At 41.9% G+C, this 17,440-nt stretch overlaps 1 protein-coding gene across 7 annotated transcripts in view; it reads left to right on the top strand.

Annotated features, from left to right (window-relative positions):
• LOC118397885 (collagen alpha-1(XII) chain-like) overlaps window positions 1-17,440 on the top strand; it is a 106,351-nt gene that overhangs the window by 50,988 nt on the left and 37,923 nt on the right. For 4 of the 7 annotated variants that reach the window (XM_052471203.1, XM_052471204.1, XM_052471202.1 and 1 more), the window contains 16 exons: window positions 261-400; window positions 4,397-4,526; window positions 10,728-10,867; window positions 11,090-11,219; window positions 11,663-11,802; window positions 11,995-12,118; window positions 12,402-12,544; window positions 12,653-12,782; window positions 13,152-13,294; window positions 13,412-13,541; window positions 13,707-13,846; window positions 14,632-14,761; window positions 15,190-15,329; window positions 16,424-16,553; window positions 16,895-17,034; window positions 17,154-17,283. In XM_052471203.1, the coding sequence (XP_052327163.1) occupies window positions 261-400; window positions 4,397-4,526; window positions 10,728-10,867; window positions 11,090-11,219; window positions 11,663-11,802; window positions 11,995-12,118; window positions 12,402-12,544; window positions 12,653-12,782; window positions 13,152-13,294; window positions 13,412-13,541; window positions 13,707-13,846; window positions 14,632-14,761; window positions 15,190-15,329; window positions 16,424-16,553; window positions 16,895-17,034; window positions 17,154-17,283 (2,160 nt within the window). The remainder of the gene's footprint in view (window positions 1-260; window positions 401-4,396; window positions 4,527-10,727; window positions 10,868-11,089; window positions 11,220-11,662; window positions 11,803-11,994; window positions 12,119-12,401; window positions 12,545-12,652; window positions 12,783-13,151; window positions 13,295-13,411; window positions 13,542-13,706; window positions 13,847-14,631; window positions 14,762-15,189; window positions 15,330-16,423; window positions 16,554-16,894; window positions 17,035-17,153; window positions 17,284-17,440) is intronic. The other 3 variants (XM_052471205.1, XM_052471207.1, XM_052471206.1) reach the window with 3 other exon arrangements.

Consider the following 17,440-nt stretch of genomic DNA (forward strand, 5'->3'; position numbering starts at 1 on the left):
CCATCATTGGAAATGCATGTGTCATATAGTATAGAAACCTTACTGGCTGCTTCACTCTCCATCATGTCGTTTACATGTACTTCATCACCAAATCATGTGTTCTCATCACCTCACCCCCTATCCTCATCATCATCGTTTCATCCAGCTTCCTGACCACCATGTGATTGTGGATTGGTAAAGGCTGCCTAATGTTCCCTGCAGCTATTTTATATAAACCACCACTGTCTTGGGTCAGTGTATTGATTGTAATGTGCTCCTAGCTCCCACTGGACCGCCCCAGAACCTGCAGGTGTTCAATGCGACCACGGTCACTCTGACAGTGAAGTGGGACCACGCCCCAGGCCCTGTTCAGAACTACAAGATCTCTTTCCAACCTGTGGCTGGAGGCAAAGCTCTCTCGGTAAGTACGACACACACCCTCCAGCAGTTTCTTGAAAGCAGTAATCTGTTAACAATTCCCAGACTGTTTTGCAATCACTATGAGTGTATTGTGAGTAACTGATGGAGGAGGAAGATCTCTCCACAAGTAGTGTCTACCCAGAACTAACTTCTAAATCCTATGCCCTCTTGGTATGACATCTCTCAGTTCACTTAAGTGGTTCTTGCTCTCTAGTCTGTAACTGAGTGGTGCCGTTAGTTGTTATCAGTGTGATGCGTCAGTATCTGTGTGAGGTTTTCTCCAACGTGCCGGAGCTAGTTTAACCCCAATGATGAAACCATAAGTACTTCCCAGTGCAGTAAAAAACGTGATTTTCCTGTGTTTTTTGATATAATGGCCTTTTAGTGTAAGAGCAGTTTGAAAGGTCTGCATGATATGCCAGCCTGTTGTGGTGGGGTGGAGTTTTGGCCTGTCTGGTGAAATCACCAGGTGGTAAATGAATTAATAGTCTCTGCCAATAACAGCTAGTTTTTAGTTTTCCCCTCCCCACTCAGACCCCTCCCAGACAATCCTAGCAAAATTCTAGCTTGAGAAATTGCTTTTTGCTAAGAAGATATTTTTGTAAATGTCTTACCATTTTAATTGAAAACAATCACAGTAAGGTACTTAATTGTTACCCAGAAAGGATTTGATATTGAAATAAAATGTCTGCATTGAACCTTTAAAGTCAAATGGCTAATTCCGTTCTCATAAAAATACTTAAGCATTTCTAAATTGGTTTATTGTAATATGAAATCCCTTTCCTCTTGGGATCCACAATTGGTGTCCTCCCCGCTATTTTGTCTTTCTCCACATTGTTAGTTTGACGTTAGAATTATGACATGGTCCTCCTATCCAGTCTGTTTGTGTACTTAAAGGAGGTCTGTATCTAGCAGCCAAGACCACATTCTTAACTGATTACTTAATTGTGACCTGCTACGGAAAATGTTAGGAAATACCTTTCTTTTGTTTTTCGGTTGACGATGCGCTTATATGAAAAAAATTTGGTTAGTTTAAAATGTTTTAAGTGTCTGAGAAGTTATGACAGGGTACCCCAAACATTGTATCAGTTCTCTAAACTATGATTTCAACATGACACCATCGGACAGAGCTGTTACATGTCTATCTAATCCCATCATAGCACATCATTGGAATTATATTATAGTATCGCTGTCTACTTAAAACAGTATGGAGACATACTGCTGTTGGGATCTTGTGGTCTGCAGACGTGTTGATTTAACATAAGCCATATAAGCCAGGCATGACATTCACACTTGGGACCCTCAAGTGCCTGTCTCCAGTGGTATAAAGTACTTAAGTAAAAATACTTTAAAGTGCTACTTAAGTAATTTTTTGGGGTGTATGTACTTTACTTTACAATTTATATTTTTGAAAACTTTTACTTCACTGCATTCCTAAAGAAAAGAATGTACTTTTTACTCCATACATACCCAAAAGTACTTTTTTATGCTTAGCAGGACAGGAAAATTGTCTAATTCACGCACTTATGACCAGCATGGTCCAATAATAATAAGGCAGAACAGTTGAAACTGGAGCAGCAGCACGGCCAGGTGGACTGGGGACAGCAAGGAGTCATCATGTTAGGTAGTCCTGAGGCATGGTCCTAGGGCTCAGGTCCTCCGAGAGAGAGAATTAGAGAGAGCACACTTAAATTCACACAGGACATCGAATAGGACAGGAGAAGTACTCCAAATATAACAAACTGAACCTTGCCCCCCGACACATAAACTACTGCAGCATAAATACTGGAGGCTGAGACAGGAGGGGTCAGGAGACACTGTGGCCCCATCCGATAACATTTCATGCCATTGGTAGATGTTGCTTACTGTACAGTTGTAGGATCTTAATTTGACCAGTATTGTCGCTGCAAGATTATTCTAAATCTTATTTCACCTTTTAGTCCATAATGTTGCTTGTACGGTGGTTAGGCTATTAGCTAAAAATGTAGTTAAATGAAAAGTGCAATACTGTTAATATAACCGTGTGTTAGTGCGAGTTTTCTGTGAATTTATGGAAATCACAAAGCTCATCTGCATTTCCTGCGGTGCAGGAAAATTCTCAGCATCAAAAAAGTGCTCAAATTAAGATCCTACATCTGTAGTTCCCATTAAATGACAGGATACATTTAAAATATTGGCTTGTAGTATTACGAAATTGTTCTTCCATGATGTCTAGTGTCCCTCAAGATCAATGAATCTTCCCTTTATACACTACTAGTTTATGAACACAGTAGTGAAAGAAAGGCAATTGTTCTTTCTTATAAGGTGTTTGAATGAGCTGCTCTGTTCACACAAACGGGTAAATAATTAATCCTTGGGGAACCCCACTTTTGTTTCTGCTAGACTGAAAGGAGGGGAAAGGCGGGAAAGAGGGGAAAGGAGGGGAAAGAGAGAGTTAGAGAGTTCCCTGGGCTCGGGGAGAAACCGTGTTCATACTCCACAGCCTCGTAAAAGTCCAAATTGATGTAAGAGCTTTGGAGTTTACATTGGTCATGTTTGGATGGCTTCCCTATGACAGTGTAGAAGAACTCTGCTTGGCCCCAACCACCCCAATTGGGCAATATTTGGTTGATATGTTAATCAATGAGATTACAACCTCTTTTCACCTACTCAAAAAGACAGTCAATAGTTTGTTGAATACTCAATGTTTTGTCACTATGCTTTCAACCATCTAAAAGCATAACCAAATTCCAATGGGAATACAATGTTAGATTAATTTTTTTATTAGGACCGTCAAAGTTATCATGTTAATAATGTGTTAATGCTTTGCATTTTTAATGGAGTTAATTGTTTAGATGCCATTGATGACATCTCCATTTTTTTGAGCAACCATTTTAAAGTAGAACTGAATTAGTAGGACTCAATCAAATCAAACCTTAAATGCACTTTAAATAAAGTTTGACTTAATTTAGTAATTCTTTAATCATTTAGATTATATTTACTTAGATGGAGACATGAATCCAACAAGTTTTTTTTAACTAAATTTACTAAAGATTTAAACCCTAGTCCTGCATGTACAGTATTGTCTATTTGTAGTTCAATCCATGGTTGAATTTACACAATAGCTGTTGATGACTGTCCAAATGCTATATAATGTAGGCTTAAATTGCATCATTGATGATAGAGGATTGATAAAGTATGATTACATTTAATTTGCTCTGTTAGATCTACCCTTTGGAAATTACTTTGATAGCAACAGTGAATCTATTATGTTGAGAATTGACAATGGTCATTCTCAAGATAGCACATTGGAAACAGTCTGTGACAAATATCATAGCTAAGCAGGGCTGGGCTTGGTTAAAACACTAGATGGGAGACTGAAGTGTAGCTGTAGATAGATACATTCTCCAGTAGGAGGTGCTGCTCAGTCTATTATTTTTTTCTTATACGTTGAAGATCAGACGTTGTTTCAAAGTGACAAATTCAACATATTTTACACAAGGTTTGTCAATGTTGAAAATTGGTTACCATGATGGCATAATCCTGTGGTTGAAATTTCACCCTCAAAACAACAGTTTGATTACTCTTTTCAAATGCAATGTATTTTCCATATAGATTCCACAATACAATAAAGTCACAAATTACATTGAAAAATGTTGATTTCACCAGTTTGTGCCCAGTGGTGAGCTAATGAACTTCAGGTCTTTTTGTCTCTGAGCCGAGGAAAGGGGAAGGGGGATACCTAGTCAGTTGTACAACTCAATGAATTCAACTGAAATGTGTCTTCCGCATTTAACCCAACCCCTCTGAATCAGAGAGGTGAGGAGGGCTGCCTTAATCGACATCCACGTCTTCGGCAAGAGGACAGCCCTAACCATTAAAAGAGTTTAGCTTGCCATCCATCTGTCAACCTGTTCTAATAAATTACTGTTTTAACATCAATGTGAGATGTTCTCACTTCACTTCTCCTCCCACAGACAAAGAAAAGCCTCTGACTTTGTTGTTGTCCCCCAAACAGACCCAGGTGGGAGGAAAGAAGAACAGTGTAATCCTCCAGAAGCTGACGCCTGACACTCCCTACTCTGTTACCGTGGCAGCTATCTACCCCAGCGGAGAGGCCAAAGACATCTCAGGTCAAGGAAAGACAAGTAAGTGGACCTGGAACCACCAGACCTGTAAAAGGCCAGAAACCACCTACAACATTCTCTTAACCTGTTGATCCTACCCCCTACTTTTCTGTAAAAAATTGCGCAACATTTCAGCGCCCTGCTACTCATGCCAGGAATATAGTATATGCATATGATTAGTATGTGTGGATAGAAAACACTCAGACGTTTCTAAAACTGGTTAAATCACGGCTGTGACTATAACAGAACGTGCGTTTCATCGAAAAGCGCAGGAAAATCTGATCACTGAAAACTGGAAAATATATCAATGCGCCACTTGAATGTATTGTTGAATAGAAACCACAATACCTGGAGCCGAGGTTGCAATACCTACAGCTTCCACACGATGTCAACAGTCTTGTCATTTGCCTAGGATTTGTTTCTTCGTCAAACGGAAAAGAGGGAGCCCATTTCTTCCGGTCTCCGACCGGATATTTTGGTTGAGATTTACCCAGACATTATTTCAAGACGTACAGCTATAGAATATCGCCTCGTGATCAATTTGATCGATTATTAACGTTTACTAATACCTAAAGTTGCATTACAAAAGTATTTCGAAGTGTTTTGTGAAAGTTTATCGTCAACTTTTTTAATTAAAAAAAATGACGTTGCGTTATAAAACGCTGTTTTTTTCCTTGATCACACAGTTTTCATAGATCGATATCTAGGCTATATATGGACCGATTTAATCGAAAAAAAGACCCAATAGTGATGTTTATGGGACATCTAGGAGTGCCAACAAAGAAGATGGTCAAAGGTAATGAATGTTTTATGTTTTATTTCTGCATTTTGTGTAGCGCCGACTATGCTAATTATTTTGTTTACGTCCCCTGCGGGTCTTTAGGGGTGTTGCATGCTATCAGATAATAGCTTCTCATGCTTTCGCCAAAAAGCATTTTACAAATCTGACTTGTTGGCTGGATTCACAACGAGTGTAGCTTTAATTCAATACCCTGCATGTGTGTTTTAATGAACGTTTGAGTTTTAACGAGTGCTATTAGCATTTAGCGTAGCGCATATGCATTTCCAGATGTCTAGATGGGACGCCTGCGTGTCGGGTGGAGGTAAGAGGTTAAAAAACTTCTTAGGGCTGAGATACCCCGCTAACGGGATCGATATGACAACAGCCAGTGAAAGTGCAGGGCGCCAAATTCAAAACAACAGAAATCCCATAATTAGAATTCCTCAAACATAGAAGTATTTCACACTTCTTGTTAATCCCACCACAGTGTCCGATTTCAAATAGGCTTTACGGCGAAAGCACCACAAACTATTATGTTAGGTCAGAGCCAAGTCACAGTAAAACACAGCCATTTTTCCAGCCAAAGAGAGGAGTCACAAAAATCAGAAATAGAGATATAATGAATCACTAACCTTTGATGATCTTCATCAGATGACACTCATAGGACTTCATGTTACACAATACATGTATGTTTTGTTCGATAAAGTTCATATTTATATTTTTTTAAATCTCAGTATACATTGTCGCGTTATGTTCAGTAGTTCCAAAAACATCTGGTGATTTTGCAGAGAGCCACATCAATTTACAGAAATTCTCATAATAAATGTTGATGAAAATACAAGTGTTATGCATGGAACTTTAGATACACTTCTCCTTAATGCAACCACTGTGTCAGATTTCAAAAAAGCTTTACAGAAAAAGTAAACCATGCAATAATCTGAGTACGGCGGTCAGAGACCAAACAAGCCAAAAAGATATCCGCCATATTGTGCAGTCAACAGAAGTCAGAAATAACATTATTAATATTCACTTACCTTTGATAATCTTCATCAGAATGTACTCCCAGGAATCCCATTTCCACAGTAAATGTTTGATTTGTTCGATAATGTCCATCATTTATGTCCAAATAGCTACTTTTGTTAGCGCGTTTTGTAAACAAATCCAAACCCACTAGAAGCAGACGAAATGTCAAAAAGTTCTGTTACAGTCTGTAGAAACATGTCAAACAATGTATACAATCAATCTTTAGGATATTTTTAACATAGATCTTCAATAATGTTCCAACCGGAGAATGCCTTTGTCTGTAGAAAAGCAATGGAACGCAAGCTACCTCTCACATGAACGAACGCCACGAGCTTGTGGCACTCTGCCAGACCACTGACTCAAAGAGCCCTTATGAGCCCCTCCTTTACAGTAGAAGCCTCAAACAAGTTTCTAAAGACGGTTGATATCTAGTGGAAGCTTTAGGAAGTGCAACATGACCAATATCCCACTGTATCTTCAATAGGGAATGAGTTGAAAAACAACCAACCTCAGATTTCCCACTTCCTGGTTGGATTTTTTCTCAGGTTTTTGCCTGCCATATCAAATCAAATCAAATTTATTTATATAGCCCTTCGTACATCAGCTGATATCTCAAAGTGCTGTACAGAAACCCAGCCTAAAACCCCAAACAGCAAGCAATGCAGGTGTTGAAGCACGTTGGCTAGGAAAGGCCAAAACCTAGGAAGAAACCTAGAGAGGAACCAGGCTATGAGGGGTGGCCAGTCCTCTTCTGGCAGTGCCGGGTGGAGATTATAACAGAACATGGCCAAGATGTTAAAATGTTCATAAATTACCAGCATGGTCAAATAATAGGTCTGGGACAGGTAGCACGTCCGGTTAACAGGTCAGGATTCCATAGCCGCAGGCAGAACAGTTGAAACTGGAGCAGCAGCACGGCCAGGTGGACTGGGGACAGCAAGGAGTCATCATGCCAGGTAGTCCTGGGGCATGGTCCTAGGGCTCAGGTCCTCCGAGAGAGAGAAAGAAAGAGAGAATTAGAGAGAGTATACTTAAATTCACACAGGACACTGGATAAGACAGGCGAAGTACTCCAGATATAACAAACTGACCCTAGCCCCCCGACACATAAACTACTGCAGCATAAATACTAGAGGCTGAGGCAGGAGGGGTCAGGAGACACTGTGGCCCCATCCCGATGATACCCCCGGACAGGGCCAAACAGGAAGGATATAACCCCACGAACTTTGCCAAAGCACAGCCCCCACACCACTAAAGGGATATCTTCAACCACCAACTTACCATCCTGAGACAAGGCCGAGTATAGCCCACAAAGATCTCCATCACGGCACAACCCAAGGGGGGGCGCCAACCCAGACAGGAAGATCACATCAGTGACTCAACCCACTCAGGTGACGAACCCCTCCAAGGGACAGCATGAAAGAGCACCAGTAAGCCAGTGACTCAGCCCCTGTAATAGGGTTAGAGGCAGAGAATCCCAGTGGAAAGAGGGGAACCGGCCAGGCAGAGACAGCAAGGGTGGTTTGTTGCTCCAGAACCTTTCTGTTCACCTTCACACTCCTGGGCCAGACTACACTCAATCATATGACCCACTGAAGAGATGAGTCTTCAGTAAAGACTTAAAGGTTGAGACCGAGTTTGCGTCTCTCACATGGGTAGGCAGACCATTCCATAAAAATGGAGCTCTATAGGAGAAAGCCCTGCCTCCAGCTGTTAGAAATTCTAGGGACAATTAGAAGGCCTGCGTCTTGTGACCGTAGCGTACATGTAGGTATGTACGGCAGGACCAAATCAGAGAGATAGTAGGTAGGAGCAAGCCCATGTAATGCTTTGTAGGTTAGCAGTAAAACCTTGAAATCAGCCCTTGCCTTGACAGGAAACCAGTGTAGGGAGGCTAGCACTGGAGTAATATGATCACATTTTTTGGTGTTAGTCAGGATTATAGCAGCCGTATTTAGCACTAACTGAAGTTTATTTAGTGCTTTATCCGGGTAGCCGGAAAGTAGAGCATTGCAGTAGTTCAACCTCGAAGTAACAAAAGCATGGATTAATTTTTCTTCATAATTTTTGGACAGAAAGTTTCTGATTTTTGCCATGTTGCGTAGATGGACAAAAGCTGTCCTTGAAACAGTCTTGATATGTTCGTCAAAAGAGAGATCAGGGTCCAGAGTAACGCCGAGGTCCTTCACAGTTTTATTTGAGACAACTGTACAACCATAAAGATTAATTGTCAGATTCAACAGAAGATCTCTTTGTCGCTTGGGACCTAGAACGGGCATCTCTGTTTTGTCTGAGTTTAAAGGTAGAAAGTTTGCAGCCATACACTTCCTTATGTCTGATAAAACAGGCTTCTAGCGAGGGCAATTTTGGGGCTTCACCATGTTGCATTGAAATGTACAGCTTTGTGTCATCCGCATAGCATTGAAAGTTAACATTATGTTTTCGAATGACATCCCCAAGAGGTAAAATATATATTGAAAACAATAGTGGTCCTAAAACGGAACCTTGAGGAACACTGAAATGTACAGTTGATTTGTCAGAGGACAAACCATTCACAGAAACAAACTAAACCAGGCCAGAACTTGTCAGTGTAGACCAATTTGGGTTTCCAATCTCTCCAAAAGAATGTAGTGATCGATGGTATCAAAAGCAGCACTAAGGTCGAGGAGCACGAGGACAGATGCAGAGCCTCGGTCTGATGCCATTAAAAAGTCATTTACCACCTTCACAAGTGCAGTCTCGGTGCTATGATGGGGTCTAAAACCAGACTGAAGCATTTCATACACATTGTTTGTCTTCAGGAAGGCAGTGAGCCTTTTCTAAAAATTTTGAGAGGAATGGAAGATTCGATATTTTGGCTTTTTCAAGAGAGGCTTTATTACTGCCACTTTTAGTGAGTTTGGTAAACATCCGGTGGATAGAGAGACATTTATTATGTTCAACATAGGAGGGCCAAGCACAGGAAGCAGCTCTTTCACTAGTTTAGTTGGAATAGGGTCCAGTATGCAGCTTGAAGGTTTAGGGGCCATGATTATTTTCATAATTGTGTCAAGAGATATAGTACTAAAACACTTGAGTGTCTCTCTTGATCCTAGGTCCTGGCAGAGTTGTGCAGACTCAGGACAACTGAGCTTTGAAGGAATACGCAGATTTAAAGAGGAGTCCGTAATCTGCTTTCTAATGATCATGATCTTTTCCTCAAAGAAGTTCATGAATTTATTACTGCTGAAGTGAAAGCCATCCTCTCTTGGGGAATGCTGCTTTTTAGTTAGCTTTGCGACAGTATCAAAAATACATTTTGATTGTTCTTATTTTCCTCAATTAAGTTGGAAAAATAGGATGATCGAGCAGCAGTAAGGGCTCTTCGGTACTGCACGGTACTGTCTTTCCAAGCTAGTCGGAAGACTTCCAGTTTGGTGTGGCGCCATTTCTGTTCCAATTTTCTGGAAGCTTGCTTCAGAGCTCGGGTATTTTCTGTATACCAGGGAGCTAGTTTCTTATGATAAATGTTTTTCGTTTTTAGGGGTGCAACTGCATCTAGGGTATTGCTCAAGATTAAATTGAGTTCCTCAGTTAGGTGGTTAACTGGTTTTTGTGCTCTGACATCCTTGACAGAGGGAGTCTGGAAGGGCATCAAGGAGTCTTTGTGTTGTCTGTGAATTTATAGCATGACTTTTGATGCTCCTTGGTTGGGGTCTGAGCAGATTATTTGTTGCAATTGCAAACATAATAAAATGGTGGTCCGATAGTCCAGGATTATGAGGAAAAACATTAAGATCCACAACATTTATTCCATAGGACAAAACTAGGTCCAGAGTATGACTGTGACAGTGAGTAGGTCCAGAGACATGTTGGACAAAACCCACTGAGTCGATAATGGCTCCGAAAGCCTTTTGGAGTGGGTCTGTGGACTTTTCCATGTTAATATTAAAGTCACCAAAAATTAGAATATTATCTGCTATGACTACAAGGTCCGATAGGAATTCAGAGAACTCAATGAGGAACGCTGTATATGGCCCAGGAGGCCTATATACAGTAGCTATAAAAAGTGATTGAGTAGGCTGCATAGATTTCACGACTAGAAGCTCAAAAGACGAAAACGTCATATGAGTTATGTTATACTCACAGACATCATTCAAACAGTTTTAGAAACTTCAGAGTGTTTTCTATCCACATATACTAATAATATGCATATATTAGCAACTGGGACTGAGTAGCAGGCAGTTAACTCTGGGCACCTTATTCATCCAAGCTACTCAATACTGCCCCCAGCCATAAGAAGTGTTAATAGATGTATCATTTTAGAGCACATTCAATGAAGCAGATAACTCTTTTGTGAAGTATTTTGATTTCAGTTCACTCAATATAAAGTCACATGTTTTAAACACCATATTAAAGCACGTTATGGTTTAATCCAGAGCCTCTGGGTGGAGTGAAGAACCTGCAGGTGACCAACCCCACCATGACCACCCTGAACGTGAAATGGCAGGCGGCCGACGGAAAAGTGAAAGAATACAAAGTCATCTATGTACCTGCTGCCGGTGGAGCTGAGAGCATGGTAGGACTGGCAGGAAGTCTCTCAGCTTTCTGTTGGCTGACTGTGTAAAAAAAATATTCCAACAGTTCACATCTCAAAATTAAATGAGAAATAGCATATTCATGTATTGTTTGAAGTTGTTTGTTTTATGAATCACAAAATATGACAAACAACTATCTTCAGTCAAACAGAGTTGGTAGTAGGCAGACGTTTATAGGTGTGATGTCTTTGTGTAATGTAAAGGAGACTGTAGCTGCCACTACCACCACCACTGTTCTGAAAGGCCTCCTTCCAGACACCCTCTACACTGTCTCACTTGTGCCGGTCTACGAAGTGGGAGATGGACAGAAACAGTCTGAAAATGGAAAGACAAGTAAGACTGTCTGCAATCTAAGTCTAAAGATCTTTAAAGATCTTCTAAAGATCACTTATTAAGTGATCTTTTCAGGGACTGATAATGGCCTTCTTAGAAGCTGATTTATGAAATAAATCCATAAATCCATAAATAACCATCAATGCAGAGGATACCTCTCCATTAAGTCTGTATTTAAACTTCATACAGACTCCTTGCAATGCTAAATTCAATCAGTATAAAGTTTCAGGGACTGAGTAATGGCCTTCTTAAAAGACATTAGTTTCATCAATGGAGAGGATAACTCTTTATTGCTGTATTTGAACTTCATACAAACTCCATAAGATAAGAGAAGTTAACATAAGATAATATAGTCATTTATTAAGCACTTTAAGATATTACTTTAATAAGTACTATCAATCAGTATGAAGTTATATTATTGAATCCCTGGTTGGTGTATCCAGAGTCTCTTGGTGGAGTGAAGAACCTGCAGGTGACCAACCCCACCATGGTCACATTGAACGTGAAATGGGAGGCGGCCGAGGGGAAAGTCAAAGAGTACAAAGTCATCTATGTACCTGCTGCCGGTGGAGCTGAGAGCATGGTAGGACTGGTAATTGACACTGTAGAAAGTGTAGTTACTTTCAAGGGTATGAGTACCTATGCACTCAATCTTTATACACTCCTGTTTGACTGAATATAGTTGCTTGTCATATTTTGTGATTTGTATCATTAGTTATTGTTAATTTGGGTGTGGGCAGGCATTAATAATTGTATTATGTATGTGTAATGTAAGGAGACTGTGGCTGGGACCAACACAGTCCTGAAGGGCCTCACACCCGACACCATCTACACCGTTTCAGTGGTGCCTGTCTACGACGTGGGAGACGGCAAGAAAATGTCTGAGAACGGAAAGACAAGTAAGAAAGTCTGACTTTGAGATGAGGGGTGGAGAAATTGATCATTTCAGAGAATCGTCAATAGTGAGTATAGCTCTTCATTTGTGGATTGTAGTTCCATGCGATACCAAGTTCATTCAGTGAAAAGTGACATCCCCATATTTAAGTCTTCTTTGGTATAGCTGTCCAAAGTCAATTTGTAAAAAAGCTATATGCATTCATATTGAATCAATACCACTCTGTAACGGCTTGAGGATATTGATGCCATTTACTTGGAATGATGTTGATGTGTCTTGTACCTCAGGGCCTCTTGGTGGAGTAAAGAACCTGCAGGTGATCAACCCTACCATGACCACCCTGAACGTGCGCTGGGAGCCATTCGAAGGGAAAGTCAAGGAGTACAAAGTCTTCTATGTACCTGCTGCCGGTGGAGCTGCTGAAGCCATGGTAGGATTCTGCTGAGCTGACAGTGTAGAAAGTGTGGTTTCCACATTGCGTGCCATAAAGTTAATTCGAGTGGGCAGAGGTTAATGGTTGTGTTTGTGTAATCTTTAGGAAACTGTGGCTGCCACTGCCACCAGCACTGTCTTGAGAGGCCTCCTGCCAGACACTCTCTACACTGTCTCACTGGTGCCTGTCTTCGCAGAGACAGAGGGCAGGAGGCAGTCTGAGAACGGAAAGACGAGTAAGACTGGCTGACATCCAAGCAATCATTCCAATACGCACTTCCATGTTTGCAGTACACCTTAGATCCCAGACCAAACATAAATTCCCCAAATTTCATACATTGTCATCAGTACCTGCTGTATAATGCATATTTGTATTCACTTTTTGTATTTTCCTTTTAAGATAACTTAGTCTGTACAGTATGGAAGTGTGGAAGATCATTGCTGCCACAAACACATTTTCTTTGTCCGACCATTTAAAAAAATGTTTGGGTAGCAATAACCTTCTGTAAACAGTGAGTTTTCAATGTAATATGATTATCAGTAAGATAATAGAGTTACATTGGACATAGAACAGGTTTTCTATATTTTGTTGATTTCCTCACCAGGACCGTTGGGTGGAGTGAAGAACCTGAAGGTGACTGAACCCACCATGACCTCTCTGAAGGTGGACTGGGACCCAGCGGACGGAGCCGTGCGTCAGTACAAGATCTTCTTCGTCCCTGTGGCTGGAGGAACACCAGAGGAAGTGGTGGGTCTCTTTCACCTTATGACCTCATAAACAGCCTTAAGCTAATACACTTCCATAAAGCATTTCATCTGCAATCAGTCATCTAATTCAAATCACTTTCCACCTGTTTGTAAACAGGAGCAAGTACCTGGAAGCACCACCACCATCGTTCTGAGGAACCTCAAGCCTGACACACCTTACACAATATCAGTGTTACCTATCTACCCCGCCAGAGAGGGGAAACGCCAGGCTGAGAATGGAAAGACGCGTGAGTAGCAATGTAAAATGAAGTGGTAGCAAATGCAATCTCGAAAAGTGATTTGGGAACATTGGAAATATAAACTGAGAAACATAAAATAATGGTTAACTTGATTTCCCCAATAATCACATAATCGTAGTACCACACTTAAAGTTGTTGAATTTTTTCCCCCAGTGCCTTTGGGTGGAGTGACCAATCTGCAGGTCACCAACCCTACCCACACCACCCTCACCGCCAGCTGGGACGCAGCCGACGGCAATGTGCAGGGCTATAAAGTCATCTACACTCCCGTCGCAGGTGGCCTTGAGATCATTGTGAGTACTCTACTGTACTGTTAACCGCTCTCCATAGGCCTATTACTCAACACGTGATGTCACATTTATGCCAGCCTAACACAATGGCTTCCAATCCTGTGGGAAGAATGAATCCTGTTTCATTTCACCGCCATACTTTGTGGGAGTGGGGATTTCGTCAGCCCAACATGAGAAGTTAGCGTTGAGGAGTTAACGTGAAGGACTTAGCTTTGGCAGTTAGCCTGCTGTGCTAAGCATGATGAGAGGCTGCAGCAAAGTGGTCATGCCGCCGTGACGTTGTAGCCTAGTGGCGATGGAGTTCAGGCCAGGTGGGAGCTAACAGTCTGTGAAACAGCTCTGTGATCACAATTATAATGCAATTGACTTTTTGGTTTGGCCGCTTATGTGGAACAAAATCCTCTAAGGCACTGTTTGGTTTATCTGTGTAGAATTGGCCTGTTCCGTGTGGTGTATGCCATTGCTCTCACTCTCAATCAAACCTCCCATCAAAATAAACTCCACTGAAGGGAGATGAAATGGACCAGTAGAAGCTGTAGTTCATGTAGTTTTACAGACCATAGAACAACAGTGGTACATGGGCCTTATCTTGTGGATCTGGTGTATGAAATACCACCTGCATCCAAAGTGGCACCCTATTCCTTATATAGTGCACTACTTTTAACCAGCTTAGGTCAGAAGTAGTGCTCTATGTGAGGAATAGGGTGTCTTTTGGGAGGCAGACATAGTGTTCCTGTATGTCTGTTGGAGCTTCTTTTGGTGAGACACCATCTCGCTCTACTTTGTAGGAGCAAGTCTCAGAGAGCACAACCACCACAATTCTGAAGAGCCTCTCACCTAACACACAGTACACAGTCACTGTTCTGCCAGTGTACCCCGAGGGGGATGGGCAGACCCAGGCCAAAGATGGAACAACAAGTGAGTAACGACGACTTATACCACAGCATTGTTGAATACAATATCTTTCTGTAACTTTGTAGCAAGCACAGTCTGCATATGTACATGCATATTGCGTCATGATTAGAAGGTGTCCCGATATCTTTTCCAACTGTCCCGTTATCTTTCCCAACTGTCCGGATATCTTTCCCAACTGTCACGTTATCTGGTTTTAATGTCCAATCTAAAATGCCCTTCTAGCCAATCAGAAGGGCATTCTTGTATGGAAGTGCATTCTAGAATGGACATTAAAACCAGATAACGGGGCAGTTGGGAAAGATATCGGGACTGTTGGAAAATTGTACAGTGAAAGAGATGAATATATTAGCTCATCTGCAGACATACAATCTATATCATGGTTTTCAAATCAAAGTGATGGCTAAGCTACTCTGTTTTCTCTTGGTGCTCAGAGCCCCTGGGCTTCGTGAAGAACCTGCAGGTCATTGAACCCACCACCAGCACCCTGAAAGTGCGCTGGGATGCAGCTGAGGGGAACGTGCGCGAGTACATCATTGTCTACATCCCAACTGCAGGCGGAGAGCAGGACGTGGTACGTCCTGGTAGTCTCACCAACATAGCACCCCTCCGAATTCTCTGAGAATGGTCTACTCCAGTGGAGTCTTGTGGAGAGTGAAATCCATTACAATGAGGCCATCCTTTGATTTAAAGTGACACAGGCCTCGACTCGTGTATTCCTCTGAAGCTAGTCAACATGGTTTCTGCTGGTGTATTCCCCTGAAGCTAGTCGACAAGACTTTCTGCTGGTGTATTCCCCTGAAGCTAGTCAACAAGACTTTCTGCTGGTGTATTCCCCTGAAGCTAGTCAACATGGCTTTCTGCTGGTGTATTCCCCTGAAGCTTGTCAACAAGACTTTCTGCTGGTGTATTTCCCTGAAGCTAGTCAACAAGACTTTCTGCTGGTGTATTTCCCTGAAGCTAGTCAACATGGTTTCTGCTGGTGTATTTCCCTGAAGCTAGTCAACAAGACTTTCTGCTGGTGTATTTCCCTGAAGCTAGTCAACATGGTTTCTGCTGGTGTATTTCCCTGAAGCTAGTCAACATGGTTTCTGCTGGTGTATTTCCCTGAAGCTAGTCAACATGGTTTCTGCTGGTGTATTTCCCTGAAGCTAGTCAACAATACTTTCTGCTGGTGTATTTCCCTGAAGCTAGTCAACATGGTTTCTGCTGGTGTATTTCCCTGAAGCTAGTCAACAAGACTTTCTGCTGGTGTATTTCCCTGAAGCTAGTCAACATGGTTTCTGCTGGTGTATTCCCCTGAACCTAGTCAACATGGTTCCTGCTGGTGTATTTCCCTGAAGCTAGTCAATATGGTTTCTGCTGGTGTATTCCCCTGAAGCTAGTCAACATGGTTTCTGCTGGTGTATTCCCTTGAAGCTAGTCAACAAGGCTTTCTGCTGGTGTATTTCCCTGAAGCTAGTCAATATGGTTTCTGCTGGTGTATTCCCCTGAAGCTAGTCAACATGGTTTCTGCTGGTGTATTCCCCTGAAGCTAGTCAATATGGTTTCTGCTGGTGTATTCCCCTGAAGCTAGTCAACATGGTTTCTGCTGGTGTATTCCCCTGAAGCTAGTCGACATGGCTTTCTGATTCTGACTGATATTCTATCTTCTTCTTTCTTGAACAGGACCAGGTGTCTGGAACAACGACCACCACTGTTCTGAAGGAACTCAATCCAGATACGGAATACACTGTGACAGTGGTGCCTGTCTACCATGAGATGGAGGGTCTCTCTAGGTCTCAGAATGGAAAGACAAGTGGGTTGAAATGACAGGGTGAAATTAAATGATAAGGGTGGCAGGTAGCCTAGTGGTTAGAGTAACCAAATGGTTGCTTGTTCGAATACATGAGCCGACAAGGTGAAAAATCGGTCAATGTGCCCTTGAGCAAGGCACTTATCCATAATTAGCGCATGGGGGCCTTACTACTATGGCTGACCCTGTAAAGCAACAAATGTCATTGTACCTATCCGGTGTATATGACGATAAAAACATATTTTTTCTTCTTAAAAACAAAATGTGTCTGCTACTTGTTCAGGTATTGGCAGCTCGTACAGTACAGTAAGTGTGATGCTGTAACATTGTATCCTCTGCCTCAGATCCTTTGGGTGGAGTGAAGAACATGAAGGTCATTGACCCCACCATCAACAGTCTGTCTGTTCGCTGGGACCCAGCTGTCGGTAACGTGCGCAACTACAAGGTCTTCTACGTGGCCCAGCCAGATGGGAGGGAGCAAATGGTATGTATCCTATTCATCTCTCCTTCCCTTTTACTGTCAACCCAGTCATGTTTACATTATAATCAACTTGGGTAATTGTCATACAGTGCTAACATTGATCTTCACTTTGCCATGAACAGGAACAAGTCTCAGGGGGCACCACCAACCTTATCCTGCGTAACCTGGAGTCTGATACCCAATACAATGTGTCTGTTGTCCCAGTCTACCCAGACGTGGAGGGCATACTGCAGTCTGAGATGGGAAAGACAAGTGAGTGAAGCATTTCAGTACTTACTTTAGCTCATGAACCTCATACTCTAACACAATGGAAGCATATACCTGTCAAAATGTTTAATTTTGAAATGACAGCTTTTTGACAGCTACAAGCTTCCATATCCCGTATTACAGTTGCATGATTCCATATCAG

Source organism: Oncorhynchus keta, chromosome 19 (genome assembly GCF_023373465.1).
Source record: "Oncorhynchus keta strain PuntledgeMale-10-30-2019 chromosome 19, Oket_V2, whole genome shotgun sequence".
In the NCBI taxonomy this organism is placed as follows: Eukaryota; Metazoa; Chordata; class Actinopteri; order Salmoniformes; family Salmonidae; genus Oncorhynchus; species Oncorhynchus keta.